The sequence below is a fragment of the Pomacea canaliculata genome, linkage group LG6, assembly GCF_003073045.1.
Source record: "Pomacea canaliculata isolate SZHN2017 linkage group LG6, ASM307304v1, whole genome shotgun sequence".
NCBI lineage: Eukaryota > Metazoa > Mollusca > Gastropoda > Architaenioglossa > Ampullariidae > Pomacea > Pomacea canaliculata.
The window spans coordinates 29,583,891-29,605,367 of record NC_037595.1 but is presented as its reverse complement, the minus strand read 5'-3'; the positions used below and the strand labels follow the sequence as shown (position 1 = coordinate 29,605,367).

General features: G+C 37.1%; 2 protein-coding genes across 4 annotated transcripts; one reads left to right on the top strand and one right to left on the bottom strand.

Moving 5' to 3' along the window:
- Positions 1-67: 67 nt before the first annotated feature.
- LOC112566253 (pyridoxal kinase-like) lies at positions 68-8,941 on the bottom strand. 3 transcript variants are annotated; one of them, XM_025242308.1, is made up of 11 exons: positions 8,769-8,926; positions 6,504-6,615; positions 5,961-6,015; positions 4,915-5,019; positions 4,364-4,447; positions 3,930-3,964; positions 3,449-3,534; positions 2,937-3,085; positions 2,528-2,646; positions 2,051-2,117; positions 68-1,532 (listed from the first exon to the last, which is right to left on the bottom strand). In XM_025242308.1, the coding sequence occupies exons 1-11, from the start codon at positions 8,807-8,809 to the stop codon at positions 1,393-1,395; spliced, it is 993 nt and encodes a 330-aa protein (XP_025098093.1). In that variant the 5' UTR covers positions 8,810-8,926; the 3' UTR covers positions 68-1,392. The 3 variants fall into 3 exon arrangements, with proteins under 3 accessions (XP_025098093.1, XP_025098094.1, XP_025098095.1); XM_025242309.1 differs by lacking the exon at positions 6,504-6,615 and having other exon boundaries at positions 8,769-8,937; XM_025242310.1 differs by lacking the exons at positions 5,961-6,015; positions 6,504-6,615 and having other exon boundaries at positions 8,769-8,941.
- LOC112566254 (3-hydroxybutyrate dehydrogenase type 2-like) lies at positions 8,829-14,075 on the top strand. Its single transcript, XM_025242311.1, has 10 exons — positions 8,829-8,962; positions 9,307-9,430; positions 10,141-10,219; positions 10,458-10,554; positions 10,840-10,948; positions 11,198-11,261; positions 11,602-11,715; positions 11,988-12,046; positions 12,570-12,663; positions 13,127-14,075. Exons 2-9 carry the CDS (start codon positions 9,359-9,361, stop codon positions 12,624-12,626), a joined length of 651 nt encoding a protein of 216 aa, XP_025098096.1. The 5' UTR covers positions 8,829-8,962; positions 9,307-9,358; the 3' UTR covers positions 12,627-12,663; positions 13,127-14,075.
- Positions 14,076-21,477: the final 7,402 nt, after the last annotated feature.

The window sequence follows — 21,477 nt, the reverse complement described above, 5'->3', positions numbered from 1 at the left end:
TCAGGCCTTCTTAATGATTTGAAGGCTCTTAAGGCAAGTAAAAGAAAAATGTTAACAACGTATTTTTACATGCATGTTTATTTTCTCTTTCATCTATATAACTTCCGCATACACATGAATACATGCTCAGATGTTAAGCACCCACACCAATCTCTACATCAACCATACAAACTGTAGTTTGCATGGGTAAAAGGCTTTATCCAATATTCAAGATATTTTAAAACGTCATGTTCTAGTTGTGTTTATTACACCATGTCTTCAACCCACATGGCCTACCTTATGCATTTATGATCCCAAATTATCTGATTAATATTTTTTTAAATCTAAAAAATATTTTTAGAGGAATACATCTTCCAAATCAGTGTCTGTGCTTTATTGAGACCCTAACTACTGACACATTTTTCTCATGCAAAAAAAATTAACAAATATGTGAAATAAATATGCTTCCTTCTATTTTAACACATTAAGATACACTTATACAATGTACATATGAATATCCATCTGCAGATGTATGAAATCCCCAACCCTCCCTCCACACCAGCTATGCACTCGCACACACACACACACTACAATGATTTTCCTACTCGTCACTACTGCTTGAATTTGGACTAAATCCATGTTCAACATTCCTGTTTAGTCTCCGGTTTGGAAGATTTGAATGCGAATCAGTGCATGCTGCTTGGCGAAAAAAGATGTCCTAAATATTATGATAACCTGACATAAACAAGGGTTCGCAAAATAAAACACTCTTGTTTCCCAAAGGCTTTTTATCCAAATTTCTGTTCTTTTAGAAGTTACAAGCTTTTTATCAGATGCTAAATACTCTCTCTTTTATTCCACATCTTGAATATATATAAAATAGTATATTATACTCAGACTTTGATGTTATCTGCATCCTAAATTCTTTTTTCACGTGCATGAAAATATGAAAGTCAACAAAATTGTAAGCACACATTTCAGTTCTCCTTGCAAAGAAACAACCACACACTTTTTCTCTCTTTTCACCTTTGCTGCTTAATCATAAGTAAAAAAGTGAAATATATGTCATACAAAATTTTAAGCATTGGTTTTAACATACATCTAAACATGAATCCCATATAAGCTAGACATTTTAAGAAATACCCAGCCCTCCTCCCTCCCAAAAAAAAATAACAAACAAAAAAAAAACCCTGTCTTCTCTGATTACAGTTTCATGAAAGTCTCTTCCATTCAAAGACAGTACATTTGTGTAACTTCAGGAAATTTATGTCATAGTCTACACAGCATTCTTCAGGTTTTATTTTGCACAAATTAAATACTTTTGACTTGATAGCTTTAAAAAACGGACAAAAACTCTTTATCAACCTTACTGATAGCCTTAGAAAAAAATCACAGTTGAAATATTCTTCAAGTTTATGTCCTGAGTATTGCATTGCAAAGTGATACATCTTGTGCCTTGAGAGAAACTTGTGGATTTTCAATGTCAGCCTTGCTTTGCACAAGCCGCAATTCCATTTGAGCAGGTGTAGGTCTCATTCCTTTCTCTGCGATTTCTGCACATGCATAAACACATATATATGTGAATACAGCTGACACATCTGATTACCAACAACAGCAAATCGTAAAGTTGTGGCTCCTAAATAATGTAGAGGGGCTGTAAATCAGAGTCATTATGTGTAATATTTTTTGGAACACATCAAAGGTTAAAAAAAGGTCTTAAAAAATAAAAACCAAAACAACCCAATGCCGTGGCCCAAAAATTGAAACGACAGGAAAAATACTAAAAGTATGGAACCAGTGAACAAAGCTTAAAAAAAAAATTGAACCGAAATCTGAGATTTTAAAAAGTTTTTGGTGAAGTAAAGGCTGTAAAGTTTTTGTGACCAGAAGACATCCTAGTTTGACGAGGAGTGGATAGAAATACATAAGTATTAGTAATATAATGCCAGCCTGACCAAGTAACATGTTACCCAACCATCATATATACATACACCTTTCATCCTATCTTACACCAATAAACATAAGGTTTAAGTTCTGTGAGGTCGCTTTAAGTTTTCAGATTGATTCTTACTTGTAGCATATGCCAGTGTTCGTCTTATCACAGCTTGAAGTGTTGCCATGGTCTTCTCCAGGGCTATCTACAAGGATTAAAGTGAAGATCCACAAAATTTAAGCTGATATAATCTGCCTATTTGGGGCAAAAAGCTCAAACTGACAGCATCCTTCAACCTTAATTACTGTTGCGATTGCACACAAATTTACATGCATTCACGTTCAACACACATACATAACACACATTCACACATATAACACATATTCTAGGTCCATGTGCTCAGCATACACTTCAAGTCCACATAACATATTTCATGTCCATCTAACACACATTCTACATTCCACAGTAAACAGTGGCTTTCCTTTACATCCACTGGCTCAAAGCTTTAGAACACCCTTTCTAACCACAAACTCCACAAGCATACTCACTCTCACCCATCTTTTATTTCAAAATACCACACTCATCCAGAGGCAAGCATGCCAGCTACCCACACACCTTGAGGTCACTATCTTTATGCATCCATGCTAGAAGAGAAGCAGCAAACAAGTCCCCAGTTCCGACAAATGTGGCATCAATATAAGGGATCTCCAGGCGGTACTTCTGCCTAAAGCCATCTGTGTAAGAAATAAATTTATCAATGAATACAATGAGTTTCCAGATAAACCCATCACATAAAATATAAGCACATGAATACTGATGAACATGTACTGAAGCGCCTACCTTAAAAATATGCATATGCGCAACACTAAAATGATAGAAAGCATAAGGTAAATTGATTTATCAAAGCCATGTAGACCAAGATGTAGATACAAAAGTGACTCACGTGTCCAAATGCATGTCTGTGTTGCAAAACTGCAAGTAATAAATACATATGTATGTTAAAAGTACACATGTATGTACTTACTAGCTGCTGTACTGGCCAGGCAGACCAGAAGGCCGTTGGAGCCCAACTCACTGCTACTCAGCACTACAGTCTTCACTCCCTTTTGATGGAGCTTGTTTATAGCGATAAAAGCCTCTTCTTCTGAACTTACTTTCGAATCTGTTAGGATTCTGGTGAGAAAGGTGTAAGATTACAAACATTATATTGAAGCAAGATATTCAAATCCTGTTGAGAAAGATTTAATTTCAAAACTCTTGGCTAAACTTAATGACATCTACAGGTATAAAGCATTATCAGAATGAACAGATCAATTAAGTTGAAATCATTTTTCACCAGGCTCCAGAGATATATTCCCAAAATTTTTTAAGTGCCCTTATTAATATGGGCCTAGCAAAATGCTACAAAGTTTGTCCTTCCAACAATGCTGACATAAAAAGTTTTATAAACTGTATCTTTACATTGATGACCCTTTGCACACAACATATATAAGTACACAAGAAAGCAAGAAAACAATGATATTTCAAAATGCTCACTCTAACTCAAACTGGTTTGGTGTTATGATGTCTGCCAAAGTAACAATTTTCTCACGATAGACTGGAATCAATTCTTCTTTTACATACTGAAAAAAAAATCCCAGGTTTTTTTTGGAGTTTGGCTCATTGTTTAGTTACATTGTTTGCTGTCTATAAAAAGCCATAATATATACATGTCTTTTTCACTTGCACAGGAGAGTGCTAACATGTGAAGAGTATGATGAATAGCAACACTGTCTATTTGTTCATGTACAAATATAATACATGTTCAAGCTTAAAGAATTTTTACTGAAGAATTGTTTCAAGCACGTAATCTTTATAACTTTGTCAACTGTTTTTCAAATGTACAGCAGAGTATTACTAAACTGATTACATGACCACCTCACTGATACAATCAATAACAATGAACAGTAACATGCATACTAGCATAGCTAGAACAGTTCTGACTTTCAGTAGACTAAGTATAACACTGCATTCTCACCAATTTTCCATTGTCGCCCATCACTGGATCACATACTGGGAAAAATAAAGATGAACATTCATCGATATACAGTGAATGCAAGTTTCAAATGACTGCACGGCATTTTTCAAGAGAACTCTACTGTCTACAAAAAGTGCTGCAAAGTAGGAGGGTGAAATGAATTTAGAAAAACAATAATTATATATATATAAACCTGCCCTACTAGTTTGTATAATTTTAGTGTACCAATGCAAAATCATATATATATATGCAAAGTACATAAAAGATGCTAATACACCAAAGAGTAAAAGCATGCATACCTTACAGCAGAATGCACATTCACACCTGAATATGCTTGCACACATATTTAGGACAATTCAAACAGTTTCAAGGCAATACTTTGAGGTGAAGGTACAATGCAGTGAAGACATGTCTCTCATAAGCTGTACACTTACCATACACAAGCTTGGGGTTAGACTTTTTCATTTCCATCACTGTTTCCCCTACTTTCTCTAAGAATGACTCTGATCCTATATAACCTGCACACAGCACAGTACTGGAGTGAATATTCTTGATTAACCAATATGTATGGCTCACACCAAGAGCTTTTTCCTCCTACACTTCCTCATTTCTCACATTTCTTCTCTCCTTCCTCTCTGTGACAGACAATCTTCACAACTACCAAAAGAATTAGCAAACTACAAATTATTTACAAATGTCGCATCAGTGTCTACTATAGATGGTGGTGAAAACAGGGATGATAAACACAAAAGTTTGAGAAAACATCTGAAATTCTTTTTTTTCCCAAAACATTAGAAATTTCTTTTAGCAAGTTAATACACTTTTATTTATACGGTTGTCAGTTCACAGAATGTAGATGTTCATAAAATAGATACATACATGAGCTGCTTTAATAATCTAAAATAAAAGGTAAAAGGCAAAGCCTGTGTAATTAAAGAGAACCACAAAATATACACACAATGACTTCAATTACACACTCACTCACCTGTGAGTACATGAGAAAAATGCAGTAAATTATTTATCCGAAGACCTTCAAAAAGTTCAGCAACATCATCAGCATTTAGGACCTGACCCTTCCACTTACCATACCCTGTAGAGTTGTATATTTATGATTAGTATTTATTATGTCTGTCACCATATCAGTAAACACACAGATATGTCTTATACAATAATCATTACTTCTTTGGCTTCTTACATGTTAAATGCCTTCCAAGAGAAATTGAATACTTGTACAAAATTTATTTTGTTGCAGTGATACAATCTTAGCTGTTTGCTTCAGCATGAAACATAAAATACCAATAATCCCCTTCCAGTATCTATTTCAACAACATTATCAGGTTAGTTTATTCCTTGTTACTCCTCAAGGAGTATAGGGCCGCAAAACATTATCAGGAATCCATTCAATATAAAAAATACTTAGGTCTAACAGCTAGACAGTAACTATCTTACTATTTAAATATTCTGCTTAAATAAGAAGGCTGTGGTCAAAGCAAATTTATCTCTTACTTGATTTGCTACTAAAAGTAAAATTCACTTTCCATTACTTTCTCCATTAATTATGACAACTGTTGTTGCTGGTTAAATTACAAGTAAGTCAAACTTTACAGCTTACTGATATATTTGAAACAACTTGTTACTAATCTAAGCATATTTGAGACACTATATGTTACTCATATAAGTATATTTGAAATTTCATTGTAGGTCAAGACAAAAAGGAAAAAAACAACAAAAAACAGCAAAGAGTTATATGCACACATTTTGAAAACACAGCCCTGAGTCTATTAACATCATATTTTCATCTTGATATCAGGTACCTCTCAACTAGCTCTGTCTACTAATCATAACTACACTAGTCAATAAAGAAATTTATCTTTGAAATATTTTCATTCAGGGGGGAAAAAATGTTGTAATAATATCCAAATGAAAAGGTTGACAATTATTACAGTAGCTGTTGCTGCTGACCACCTATATAGTAAGCTAACAACAAATAACTATCCCTTGGGGCACCTTTCGTTACACTTGATGACATACCTGTGTGATTTGAAAATTGTACAGAGTTGATTGTGCTGACATCAAACCCAAGAACCTGAAAGAGGTGTAATAATCATCTGTTGCACCTTTAAAGGACCTCAAAAATGAAAATAAGCTGTTCCTGACTAGCTATATTCTTGATAATTTCCAGTCTATCAGCTGAGAACTCTTGTAAATGAAGGTATAAACTATGCTAGAAGCCACAAGACTGCTAATAAGAAACCACAATAAACAAAGCTCACACACTCATGATGCAAATGCAGTTCTTTACATCTCATAACAGCAGTATGTCTTACATATTTCAACATAAAAAATATGTGTGAGTGAGAGTGTGTGTGAGTGTGAAGTCTCAAAATTGTATTCATGGTTTACTTATTTACATCTCTCATATCTTAGTGCAAACATGTCTTCAAACCTTTATTCCACATTATAAAGCCTTAATACAATGCTACATCTGACAGTCTTGCTTTATAGTTAAAGTATTTATAGCTTTATAGTATAAATTATGTCAGAATATTTTAAAGATAATGTATTCCTACCAACCTGCAAAGGAAACCTTGCAATTTCATTGCCAACATTTCCCCATATTACAGATTTTTGAATGGACAGAACATTTGGTGTAGCATCTTTCAGGTGATTTTGGTTTTTACAAATCCTGCCACAAGTATAACTCTCCATTGTAACTGCATTCATTGCCTTAACGTTTCCACATTTTCTTTTGTCACAGAGTTAGTTTCTCTTTCACCCCACTTTTCCAAATATATCAAGTACAGTTATTTAAGCATACATAAAAAGAAACACATTATGGGGGCTACTGCATGCTGAGTCACATCCAACCATAAATTAAATGCTAGCTCACTCAACTAGCCTACTTTTTTAATCCGTGTTTGCTACAATGACAGTTAACCTCAATAAATGACTAAACAAAACACAAAATTTACACTGCACACAGGACATTTTTGAGCCTCTCACTGTTTTCAGTAGTTATTTTAAGCTCTGCATGTGTGTACCCAAGTGTGTTGACCGATGGGGAAGACACAAGAAAGGGTGGAAGATATGTATGCCACATTAATGGCAAAGAATGCCTCATATCCCAACAGTAAATACTACTGGTGCCATCAACTAAAAGATGTGGTAGTTCACACACATACATGTATATGCTGTCTAGACTGATCCTTCACCTATGTGAAAATGACTAGCTGAATGACACTCCTAACACAGAGCATCAATCAGTTTGTTCCTCTTTCTGGCTCCTGGGAAGAGGCAGAAGCTTCCAATTAGTGTCAGTGTGCCACAAGTTTAGTTTTTTTAATGTCCTCATGGTGAGTATAATTTTTCATCACTACACATCTGCTGACCTCAAAGTCCACAAAAGCTTATTATCTTCTGTGAGTTTTCAGCAATGAATAAGAGTGATGTCCACTCGCCAAACTGGCTGGAGGGACAGAGCTCTGTTACATTTGTGTCTTATCTGACACCTTCTTCGTATTTTAGTGATTGTGTATTTTTCGATGAACCTGTAATTATGCATGTAGAATGTGAAGCCTCTTCTGCGTTGTTGGCTTCAGTTCCTTTTCGATATGCAGACTTGAAGATGGCACAGTGCACGGGCTTCATGTCTGCTTGACTTTTGTTGATCAGTTAACTTTTGTGTAAGCTGGGGCTTATTCATCATTTCAGTGCAATGGATGCCTTTTGTTGGATGTGCTATTTGAAACTGTATTTCAGCTTGTAAGCCATTTTTGATATTTGGCCCACTGATTGTGTTCATGCTTTGTTTGGTGTGGAGTACAGTCATTTTGTTCTGATGTCAACTTATTTTCACATCACAACACCTGTCATTTGTGAAGAGCCTTGAGCTTGTCCAAAATGGGTGGATAAGATGAAATGCAAGCCACTTTTAATTTTATTCTTATTATTATGGATTGGATAGCTTTTGCCTCATTCTATGTAGCTCACAATTGTCTTTACTAGAGCTTTAATGTGCACAAATCTCATTCACTCAAGGTGTAATGTTTATCTTGATAATATGAGGACAATAAGATATAATCATTCAGGCTCTCTTGAACAAAGTAAACTCAAAATGGATTTATTTGCAAAATAATGACCATTTACTACCACCTAGCATAATACTTGATCTTATCTTATCTATCTTATTTAGCTTTAATCATATAACTAAAGCATTATCATGTGTATAACTATAAAATTAAATCAAGTTAAAAGACAGTCAAAGACAAAGAGAAGGCTGGAAATATATATTTTGGTAGTAGAGCAGAACTGTAATGACTACACCTCTGCTGATGGCATTCACCTTCATCTCAGCAAGTAAACACATGTTCTTTTTGAGACCACTTGTTATTATTTTGTATGTTTATATTTTTTCTTTGGAAAGCGCTTTGTGCTATTTAATTAACGTATGCTTAATGTATTCAATAAACGCTACACCAGTTGCACGCATCTGATTACTTTCGCTACATTACACAGTTTGATTACATCATCATCGTCGTTTGAAATCTGTAGTCAAGACAACTCTACCATTTAGAGTTTAAATGTATTAAACCAAATGGCATATTTAAATAAAACAGAAGAAGCTAGTTTGAAATATTATGTATGCCATGGTTAACGTTTTAAAACTAATACGGGTGTATTGAAGGTGATGAGTGTAAATTGTTTGTTTATAAACAGGAAGCGTAAGTTCATCATGAGACTTCGCACCCACAGTCAGGAAGGGTTAAGTAATCATAAACACGTGATTATTTCAGTCCGGATGTGATTTAAGAATATAATAATAATTAAAAATAATAATACCTGCAGTGGGAAAGTCGCACTCTTGTTTCCAACGTAGCCATACACCACGGAACTCTGAATAGATAAAACTCGACAGTCTTCTTCGGCTGCCATGTCGTCTGCCCGGGTAGCGCATCACATGCCACTTCCGGTGTGACGGTTGTGTTCAACGCGAGTTGTTGACAGAGAAACACCCACCGCTCGTCTACAGCAAGGTAGGCACAAATAACAGGGGGCAAAAATGGTGGAAGACACTTCAAATTGAAATGCATATTTTATTTTTTTTATTTTGTGAGAACTTATAATATTTCCTTTTCTTTTATCATATAGGACATTATTCTTAACGGTATTAGTAAACTCCGACTAATGCTGTACTTCATCCGAGCATGTGACCAATTGTCTCCCTTGATGCGCAAAGTCCACCTAGAAACCTATTTTAATTTCAGTAAGCTTGTATCACCGAGAGCAAAGCTCAACCGTGAGCAAAAACTTAAAAAAAAGGAAAGTAATTTAAGATATAAATTTTTTTGTCAGCTTCAACCCGTTCAATTATTTCCAGTAACACTACGCATCACTGGTGAGAAAAACACAGAAAAGATATATCTCTGAAGATGGGAAGACTTGATGGAAAGGTTTTCGTTCTGTCCGCTGCAGCACAAGGAATCGGGAGATCAGCTGCACTGGTATGTGATATCTTGTACAAATCATAATCACAGTAAATGTACAGCTACGGTATTAGGATATTGTGTGCCTCCATCTCCTCATCATTACCACATATATCACACCACCTCCACTATCATCACAACCACTACAATTTTCTTCGTGGACGCACATGTGGTATCTGTTGCAGCCTTATTGTATCAGAAAAATTTAAATATTCCTTGCCTCCAACTAACAATAAAATACCTTATTAATATTTTATTGTGCATCATTATTTTAAAATGAAGTAGGGATAGAGTTTTAACTGTTGACTGGGAAGATGCCTAAACGTGACATTCACTTTTATATAGTGAAATAAGTCTAGCTTTAAGATGATTTTATTACACCATATTTGCCTTTAACACGCTAACATGGAGAGGGGTCCTGGTCAAGTGGATCAACCATTTAACTGTGCAAGCTATTGGGATTATACATATCTTTAAAGGATACCTTAGCCTGAGGTAGCCATTAGAGCAGATCATCAGTTCAAGGCTGGCAAAGGCCTGTAACAGGTAAATGTCACCTGACCTACAACAGCTGGGTATCTGAGTATCTGTGAAGGTAAAAATATGTTGGAAGAAGAGATTTGGCTCCACTTGATAGATGCTGTGTCATTGACAGTAAACCACCCAAAATTCATTTCCCCTTCTACCACTGTGTGATCCTTTTCTTTTACCTTATCTGTTTTTCACAGCTTGCAGCTAAGGAAGGGGCTCGAGTAATTGCCACAGATGTAAATGCTGAGAAACTAAAGGAACTAGAAGGAGTTCCAGGTGATATTGACATACTTAAATGTGTTAAGTATTTTACTTTGGATGTGTGTATCTAAGAATTTGTATTTAAGCATGTATCTTTGTGCGTCAGTAATTTGAGATAAATAGAAACATAGAGAGTTGGGAGGTTGGGTTGTTCTGCAGGTTCAAACCTGTTTTCCTAGCGATAATTTTTAACATTGTCATCTTTTGGTTCAAAGAGCGTAAGTCTGAATTATTTCTGTTTCTATGCACACAGGCATTGAGACATACGTCTTGGATGTTCTAAATACTGAGGCGGTAAACGAGTTTGCTGCAGCACTGGACAGAGTGGATGTGCTCTTTAACTGTGCAGGGTAGTGAGGTTATGAATAATTTTAAAGAATGTCTGTGTATGAACATATTTGTATGAGTGTGCATCTAAAATCTTAAATTTAACACTGATGAGCTGCTAATATAATTATGTAAATTTGATGGATTTTTACTATTTGTTTACTAGATTTTCTCTTACCTGGAAAAAATAGCATATTTTGTATGTCTATTTGCACAATCACGTTTATTTTATGTTTGAGTGTTCCATCTGTCACAAAGTAATAGATATTTTCTATGATGTATTGTTTAATTTTAATGCAAACAATCAGATTTGTAGCAAATGGAACACTTCTGGATACAGATGAAAAGACTTGGGATTTCTCTTTTGACCTCAATGTGAAAAGCATGTACCGCATGTGCCGTGCATTCATTCCAAAGGTTAGGAGGTTATTTTATAATTCCTTTCTTTTACCTATTGGTGGTTCACTCTTTTAGAAAATCTAGTACGTGTTACTTTTTTAGGCTATAAAGTGCTGAAATCAAGGCAGTGACCCTTCAACTAACATTATCAGTAACATATGGATGGGGCTATGGAGTAGAAATAACAGCCGCAAATTAAGACTGGGCTTGCAAAAGCGAGATTTAAAGCTGCAAATAGTATTGTTTACATGTTTTCTTTTGTCACAGTTTATTGCTCAAGGAAGTGGTGGAAGTGTTATCAACATGTCATCTGCTGCCTCAAGCATTAAGGGTAAATCCCATTCTAATACCAAACAAACAGCCAGGAAGCCTCATTATTTTAAATGCTAACTCCAGCATTCTTTACTTTATGAATGAGATCGAATGGTGCTAATAAAGATAAATTAACTTTAACAACAAAATGTTTGTATCAATAATCGTAAGCATTGCAATGGACAGAGTTCAATGTCTTTCTCTTTATAACTCAGTCTTATGCTTTTTCTGGGAGAAATTCAGCAGCTAGAATTATCACAAACACATATTTGTTTCTGTTGTTAATCAATTAAAGTGAAAAGATGCCACACTACCTGGTGAACAATATTATGTGTTTGTATTTGTGTGTGCTCTTCTAGGGGCTCCCAATCGATGTGTCTACTCTGCCACGAAGGCAGCAGTCATTGGACTCACCAAGTCGATGGCAGTAGATTTTGTCGGTCAGAAAATCAGGTTCAATAGCATTTGTCCAGGTAAGCACAAACATTCAGACAGGTGTGAATAGCCTCAGTTACTTTTCTTATTGGACCAAAAAGAAAAACTGATGCTTAATGGCTTAAAGGTATATTTGCACAAATGAAATAAAATTTATAATTGAAGTGTTACCAATTTCATCACAAAATAAATGAACAGGTTTTCATTAACTCCTGACCCTCTTTAGAACTTGTTTTCTTGGGTATTTTGTTATGGTGCTGATGTACTGATGTTATATACATTCTGTTTCATTTCTGTAATGTTGTTTAAGGTACTGTGGACACACCTTCATTGAGAGATAGAATCAACATCTCAGAGAACCCTGAACAGGTGAAAAGAGAGTTTAATTTCTGCTAATTTATTGATTTCTAACTAAAATTCAACAAGCAAGTAAGGAAGCCAATCTTGATTTGAACTTTCAGAAATTTGACATAAAGCACCATGAAAGATCAAAAAGCATTTTAACGCTATGTTAGAGAATTTATACTTACTTCTCAAAGAATGTACTACTAGCAGACTTTACAGACAGTTCACTTTGTCACAGATTATAGCTTTGAGCATTGATACAATGGCGCTAACGGTTCATTATGATACAATGAAATGTGTGAAAGACATGAGGAGGGATAGTGAGAGAGAGATTGATACAATGGCGAGAAATGAGCTAAGGGGCGTTAAAAGTAATGGCCGAAATGTTCCAAAAATTTTAATTTCACTGATCATGTTGTATTTTTGTTGCACTAGACTTTCAGTTCTCTTGCTCCTTTTCTGATGACTGCTATATATTTTAACTTTTTCACTGTTTGAAGATCTGTTTACCCTGGTGAAAATAAATGCAGCTTTTTCCACATTACAGGCATTAAAAGACTTCATAGCACGACAGAAAAATGGGCCGATTTGCTACAGCAGATGAAATTGGCTATCTGGTTGTGTACCTTGCCTCGGATGAGGTGTGAATAATAAAAAAGATGTATTAAAAAATCTCTTATTTGTTTTAACAAATTTTTATAAAAATACCATTTCTGTTTCTTACTAAAGTAATAGCTGCATCTATCTACAGCCTTAATGCTATTTATCACCATAGAACAAATGGCCATTGGTGTACGTAAAAATGGTTCTACTGAATTCCACATGCATATATGAAGAAACATGCACTCTTGCACACACTCTCTGGACACACACACGCACCCATTCAACAACCACACAACTCAGGAGCATGCTATCACACATCAATCTTCCCTTCACTTTACACACTCTCCCATTCTCCTTCATTTTCTTCACTCTGGTAGTCAGATGTGCTCATTATTTCCCTTCTTGTATCTCTTCCCTACATTTACTCTTTCTGTCTTCCTTGAAGAGTGAAGATATATGTGTGTGTCAATGCCTAATTGAACTTTTTTTTTCATTTTTCAGTCAGCTTTCATCACTGGCCAGGAGTTCATCATTCGATGGAGGGTGGAGTCTGTAACTATCCCAGTCAGCAAGTTTTCTTTATGAATACAAACAAAGATGTACATCTTTTATTTTCATGGCAACCACACGTACATAATAATATTCTGGGTTTATCTGATTTTTCTGCATTTAAAAATCACTAGTGATATTTATGAGTGCCTTTAAATTATGCTGCCAAAGACATAGCATTTATTAATTTCCTTTTTGTTTATTGGTACATTTAATATTGTCCGTGCTTTATCTTGATTTTGTTTTGGAGACCAAGATACAACAGTAAATAAATGTTGTCACACTATGGCATTATTGCAGTATTTTAACAAATTTATTAGTCTTTTTATTTACAGTAATATTTTTGTTATTAAGACACACTTATTCAACAAATATCTTGAGGTATGAGCTACGAGGTATTGTTTCATATCATTTACAACTTTCACTGTTTTCGTTTGTTGTAAATGTTAACTGCTCATGTTACTTATGTAAAATTGAATAGAGTGCTGTGAAAATGTAATCTATTATTATATCAAGAACAAAATGCTTTTCTTAATACCCAATTAAGTGTAATGTACAGCTATATATGCTGCATTGTGTGTATTTTCAAAATCTGTTCACTAATAACAATCAAACAGATTTGCAAAGTAACACGAAGTTGTTTTTTTTCAGGTTCCCTTTCCTTTCCTTGTAATGAATCATGGTGTTAATTTTGACAGCAATGATTTGTTGATGGATGGGGAAATAAATCAACTAATTATTAAATGGAATGCATCTTCTGTGATAGTAATATTGTGGCATAAATAATTTATGAGTTGATCTCATGTGGGGATGGTAATGCTAGTTGGAACAGTGGTGATGATGATGGTAGAAGGCAAGAAGAAATAAAAAATTAAAAAGAATAAACAAATGCTCAAACGTACATTACAAGGCGCTGGCAGACAAATGCAACGCACTTGGTTAAAATGTTTATGAAAAGTGAATGTATTTGTGTAATATAATTGCGTAGAAATATAATTTTCTTTTAATCTGACCACGCACATAACAATTTGCCCTTATATACATTCTGAACTAACTAATCATCCCCTGGCTGTCGTTTGGCAAGATGACCGCTATCAAATTTCCCTATAAATCGCCACAGGCCGCCTTACTTACCCCAAACCCCTCTTAGGACTAAGATGGATCTTCTAATGGTCCATGGCGGCACACGCGACCCCACGCCCCTAAATCACAAGCTACTACAGTCTGGTGTCCACAAGCTCTTGGGATCCTTCCGGACCAGCTAGTGGGGTCTATAGCTGCTCATGTTTCTGATGAAACTATTGAGCTATTTTACAAATGAATCAGTTTGAAGAGTTTAAAGTCTTTTTTTAACAGTTGGGCCAAATCGTGCAGCTGGGAAGTGCTATAGTTCTGACTGAAGATCAAGTGATTGTAAGGTTTAAGTGACTGTATGGTCAGTTGTTTTTGTTTGTCATAGGCCATTCTGTAGTAGTCTCCCTAAACCCCATTTGAAGTTTTGTTATGTTGGTTTGTTGATTTTTTCTCTGGATTCATCTTCTGGTAACTAGTGGCGTGGGTGTAAGCTTAGAAACATGGATAAGAGCTTCGAACCTAGTCTGCAATTCTTTAATTCTCTTTGTGATATCTGCACACTAGACTAGATCATCATGACCTTTGCTGACAAAAACACAGAAAGTCTCATTCTCTTTATCCTATGTTTCTATAATTTTGTCCTCTTCTGTTGATTTTTTTATTCCCCACTCCCAACTTTCCCTCTTTTCCTTTGATCATGAAGCGTGCTTTTTGCTCATAAATGGTTCCCACTCTTGCCTTTTGTTCCTGTCACTCACCATCATTTCATGTTTCCGCCTTCGTCTAGTCGTATGGTTTTTTTTTTTCTAATTTTCTTAGTCTCTCCTGATCTTTTTCATGCATCTGTTCTTCAACTTCTCTTTCTTCATCTGTAACCTCCATATTTTATTCTTTTCTTATTTGTTTGGTTTCTTTCTCATTTAATGTTTGTCTTTCTTTGCTTGGTATTTATTAACCTATCGTCCTTTTGCGAGATTCTTTTTTCTTTCCTGTTTTCCGGTGGTGTTCACTGATTTAGTGACTGCCCCTCACTCCTCCGTCTGTCTGCCATTGATGCCTCAGCCGTGGATAGAAATAATCAGCCGTTGTCACGGCTGGAGCTTGATTTACCGACCTCTGTGGAAGTTGGAGGGAACTGCCATCCCGTATTTCAAGGTTAGGGGACGACAACAGGGCCGGTGCCCCCGACATCAATGTGTGCCATGAATTACAGTTTGCATTATCATGGACAGGAGGTGCTGGCACTGTCACCGCGCCCAGTCATTTTCACTTACATTGCACGACCCTTATTATTTTATTTATTTTGTTATTTTATTTGTTTATTTTTGGTTAAATGACAATCCCTGCGACTTCACTACATCTAGTTAATGAAAGGCTGTTTCTTTCCAGACTAAGAAAAGAATTAAGAAAACACTTCTCTTAGATTTTTGTCATGAAAGCACCCTGGCCTCCATCATTAAATGTTAGTCATCGATGAGCACGTGACTGCTCAATGGATGCCGTGCATCATTCCATGTTTTGAAATAGTTCGTAAACTGTTTAAACTGTCGGTACAAGTCTCAGCATTTCGTTCGATGATTGCTAATGGAAAGCTGCGTTCTTTAATACTGATTTTATTCGATTTATAATAGGCCTAGAGAACAACTAAAAGTACACACACACTACACACAACACACCACACAGCTGAATGTGCTCAGCACAGGACTGATTCCTGGTCAGAATTCAACATTATGCTGGTTTATTTTGGATTACAATTGTTTATTTCTTGTTTATTTCTGCATTACAATTTGTTCGACTGTAAACCTGAGACGCACTGTCCCTGTGGTGATCATTATGATTCGACAGCAACATCATTCGCTTGATAATCATATCACACAGTTGATCATAACACCCACCAACATCCCTGTCCACATAACAAACACAATTGAGTGGGATACATGAAGGACCAGCTGTAGCCGAATAAAAACTCTTAAAGTGCATCGTCTGCTTGGATCCCATCAGGATGGACATCAAGAATGCATTATCATTCATCTTGCTCAGTCACTCGTCATACACCGTGCATCGCAACTGGATTTGCAAACTAGACAGGACAAAAGAAACAATTGAGTTAGCTACGAAAAACAAAAAACCTCCAAAACTGTAGGCTCAGCGCGTTCATCAATACTCATTTCCATTTCTCTAAAGAGAACATTTATTGCAGATAAAAACGTTTTCCTGTAAATCCTACCAAGTGGAGCGAGGAAAGCAGAGAATTAACTACGGGTGGCGACAGGTTTGAATCATTATGTTTCATCATTGCAAATTCCTCTTCGAGCAGAAGTTCATCGGCTTTGTTCCACCACACGGGGACTGAGTTTGCTGGGACTGGCTCCAATGCTCACCTGCCCGTGGTGAGAGCAATGAACGATCAGTCTGACCTGTCCTCTTGTACACATTGTTTTCAGTGCATGTACTCTCATTATGACTGGACAACTCTCATGACAAACGTGACCGTTAACACTTTTGAATAAAATAAACAATTCTCATATCTATTCTGAATTGAAAATTCCCCGTTGCCCCAAGGCAACAGGTGGAACTCAAGAACAAACTTCTTGTTTCCGAAGTTATTAAGCAGTGACCAGACACTACAGATGCTTTTTATCCCTGGACCCGTAGTAATGAAGCGGTGGCGAGATAAGGAATCATGAAGTAGTGTAAAAAGTAAAGATGCTTTTAAATAAATATTAATGATAGCAGAGGGATAGAGAGGTAGGTAGACGGCTGGTCTGCGATGAGAAAGACTAATCGACAGAAACACGGAAGAACGGACGGACAGACAGACAGTATGACAGTTTTATTCTTGGGCTAATATCACAAGCTGTCCTTCACAGACACATTTTATGTCATAAAAATAGTTTTCCTAGCATCAAGGGAGCCGAAATGAACCGTTAGTAATGACTTTCCTCTTGCACCTGGACAAATCTAAGCTTAATGCTTGCAGGTGATCGAAGTGCGTGGTTGTGGAAGTCTCTAGAAAACTGCTGAGTCATTAGCATGGCACGTTCAGCAGTTGTTATTAAAGGTCATAGGGTACACTCATGCTGGGATAAATAACAGCAGTTGACGATATGAGACATTGTGAAATACCAGAGACCGAGAAGTAAACAATAATAGCAATCATCATCATGTTATATCGTCGTCATTCTCTTCTTCCTCATCATCAGGTTTTGGTTCAGGAAGTGCACCAGATGTAGTGGATTGACAGCCACCGACTGGTAGACAAAAGTGGACATGAAAAGTTTCACGAAGAATGATGTAGAAGTTGGGACTTGAATGTTCCTCCCAAGGCACATGCGACACCTTTTCGTTTCTGACCTGAAAGTAGAGCAGGCAGGAAACACAGGAAAGAAAAAAAGACAATGAAAGGACAGGGTACCAACAGTGCCAAGAACCTAAACTTAGATGCACGCATTTATAATCAGCACTTAATTAATTAGAATTATCAGTACATTCCACCCTTTTTTCAATCCATTTTACTATCGTTTTCTTTGTCCTTTCCTCTAAGCGCTGAACGAAGCTATCAAAATCTTACATATAATCGGTAGCTGTATAGAAATTAAATTAATAATATTTTAGTATTTAAATTCCGTAGTACTACAATGATTAATTGTATGATACATGCTATATTAGCAATAAAAACATGTGTTAAACGAAATTCGGGTGTGAGCTGATTTACCACTTGTTTTCTCATGGTTATTGATGACTACCGCTGCTCGAAGGTAAATGTTTTTCTATTTCCTGGTGCTTCCTGCAATTACTTTGCTAGCGAAATAATGGCATTCATCATTCATTCATTTATTCTTCCCTTGACCGGTAGCAGTCGTTGGATAGACCGTAGCTGATAAGGCTAACCACCCAGGTCTGTGTTGGACGATGGTGAGCAGGTCCTGTACGGGACCACCAGTCTTCTCCGAGAGGTTCGTAAGCCAGTTCTTTAAGTGGCCACTGCAGCATCGACTTTTCCCCCCAAAACTTTGAGGAACAGCTGTCGACAGCATCATGTCAGGTCACGTGGTCAAACCAGACTTGAGCAGCTGTCGCCAGTGACGGTTTCCGGTGTCCACGAGTGTGGCGACAGTGTTTAGTACAAAGATGATGGTTTAATGGTAAACACGAGTGAGGATTTCTATTCAGAATGGTATATGATTTAGAATTATCTCATTACATATAAGATATGTTTATTTTGAAAACGAAAACTTAACTTTAATAATCCTCATTCATTTCTTTGCCATAACGCATCACCATTATTCACGCATTCAGACTCGGTAGACACCCACACTAACACGACCTCTAGCAGACAGGACCACACACATTACTGAGGGTAGAGAGGATCGAGGGTTCAGGTTTCGTCTCGGGACACCCACACTCACTCTTGCTGCTCAAGGGTCTGGTACGAGAAGTTTTTTCGAATGCTTTAACATATTCTGATGTATTATTTGTTTCTCATCACCCATTTTAAGGTAGGGATCATTACGAGGTGGAAAAACTGTTCTACCCTAACAAGCTCACCATCCACCCAGACAGCCAAATCCAGTCAGTTATGCAAACTTGACAAAGGCTACAGAAGAAGGGAGTCGTACTTTTTCTCCATCTGTGCTTTTCATCTACAGATACGTAGCCAAGTATTTTTTTAACAGCCTTCCTCAACCTTCTCACACGCGCACACATGCGCATTCACACACCTGAGGCTTGTGACACCTGAGGTTCGCTAGGTGAGCTGTCAGACAGAAGGTGAGTGCAGCGAATCACGCAGAGCAGGTCACAACGACCTCACGAGCGGTGTGAAGGCAGCCCACGTGCCGACCCCGGAGAAAAATGTGAACCCATCAAGGGTAAGCAAGGGTACCCTCCTTTCTTAAAAGCTTGCAAGTGGTTAACGAGGTGGTCGCTATAGATACCTGTAGACCGGAAAGGTGAATCACGAGAGCATAACGAGTTGCATCATCCAGGACAAGGCCACATCATGTCTGCGGAAGCTGGTAATTAAGATTACTTTTCAGATGAACATTTTTCCCGTCTTCTGTCGTCGAGATCGTTTCATCTTTCATGTTATTCTCGCCAGTCCGCTCACATATTGCAATACAGCCAGCAGCGACAGTAAACATAACTGCATCCTTCATGAAACAGCAGCAAACAAAATATGATTAAACAAACAAAACAGAATTCTGTCTTGGTGCTGCTTTTTATATCTAAAGGATAATAGAGAATCAAATAGAAGTGGATTGGTGAAGAGCTGACAGCATTCCAAATTTTCCTCTCCATATTAATTGATGATGCCATCAGCACTTAAAAACAAGTAAATACATTAATTCCTCTATCGATCTCTGACTTTCTAACTAAACCATATGTTTATGGTTGTACATATCTATTTAAACAAAAATAGAAACTATCTTTTTTCCCCTTACTTACTTTCATATTTTGCATACTTGTATTTTTAAGCATTTGTCTTCCACGTGAGACTCTATTGCATATATTGCAATATTGCTTTCTTGCTGTTGTAATATGATGACACGCCTTGCATTACAATGAAAGTAATGATTAAAAAATTAACATTGCCAGTATGTAGAGATAATTAAAGGACTAGAGGCGTCATCTTTTAATTATTGGGTAAAACTCGGTGCAAGATGCCATTTCCCCATATTTAGGTGAAAGCCCCACTTTTCTGTGATCGAGAAGCTAACACATCACTCATTCCATCACCACACCAATTTCAAGAATGGAAAAGGAGAATTTCGGGAAATAGTATTTTGCACTGAACTTTACTCAGTGATTACAAAATAAAGTTTCAGCCCACTAGACCTTCAACACTCTGCTAACACAATGTTCATACTATCAGTCTTCACAGTAGTTCTGTGATGTTCCTACAAATTCACTCCCTCGTCAAGCTGGATGGCTGGTCTCTTGCTGAAACAATGCACAGCATCATGGTCTTGGTGCAAACTACTCTCCTGCAAATGGAATCGAGCAGTCGTGGGGGAGGTAACCTGAAAACGCAAGCCGGGAGCACTCGCCTGTGTTTGCATGGCAAATAAGATTGCAAGGGAGGTAACAGCCCCGGGAAGAAGTGGGTCTGTGTTTTTACAGTCGCATCGTATCTTGCGGCTATTTAATAACGCTGCAGGCTCGATGGGCTTCTTGGGAACCTCGCTTCTGGCAGCAGAAGTTCAAACCCAGAGAGTTGGCAAAGCCAGTGACCAACTGTCAAAAGTGTGGAGAGTAGGGAAGGGATGGTGTGGGTCAACTCTCTCTCCCTCCTTCCAACGCCTCTAACGGTAATGTACTTGGGCAGGCAACTTTACAAGCGAAAGGGTTAATATATGAAATGCTCGCAGCTGCAGGTGTTGAGACAATTACCTTTTATCACAGCGATAATTGCCGCAATCTGTGGCATCAAGCAGATGCTGGGTGACGAGTGTACATGTTGGCCACAAACACGGTTCTTAGCCTCTGAAGATTAATCTACTTCCTGTCACCTTTGACACTTCCCGTTGTGAAATTTAGGCTTCAGGTGTAAGGCAGAGATTAGCGAGAGAATTTTATTGTCATTAACAAATTATGTTCTGCGTGCTTGTAGGTTCTTACTTTCTGTATGCACTTTCAGCAGGCTGTGGCGCCATCTACGGTCATTCGAAGACTGATGTACATGTTATTTGTAAATACCTGATAGAACAGACTGCCCAAGCTTTGTAGGCCTTCTTACCTAAACATTATTTGTCAAATATGTGACCATGTTGTACGAATGTTCACATGGCGGTTATACAAAAGATTTGTGTTTGACAATAAAAGTCTGATTAAAAAGTCGATTTCGTTCTCAGAGTCACTGTCCTCATAAAAGTCTGGTCATAAACTATCCTAACAAAGTGTACTCAGTACATCGTGAGCCAGCTAAAGTATGTTACACAGGTTCTTCGATTTAATAATTAAAAAATACCGGAAACTTTCATTGTTGTAATGTGTTCATAATAAATAACTGGACCAAAGTGAACAGACGGCCTAGAAATGTGGCCTCAGACTCGATGCTTTGCCAGCCACCAGACATAAAGTGCTGCTTACACGGGAGTCGAAACCACAATGTCTCAGCTCAGGTGTAGTCTAGTCTCGGCAAGAATACGGACCCCACCGGGCGGCACAAGCAGAAACAGGTTTGCCCCCGACCCTCCGTGTCACCCTCCTGCCTCTTTCGTTCCGGT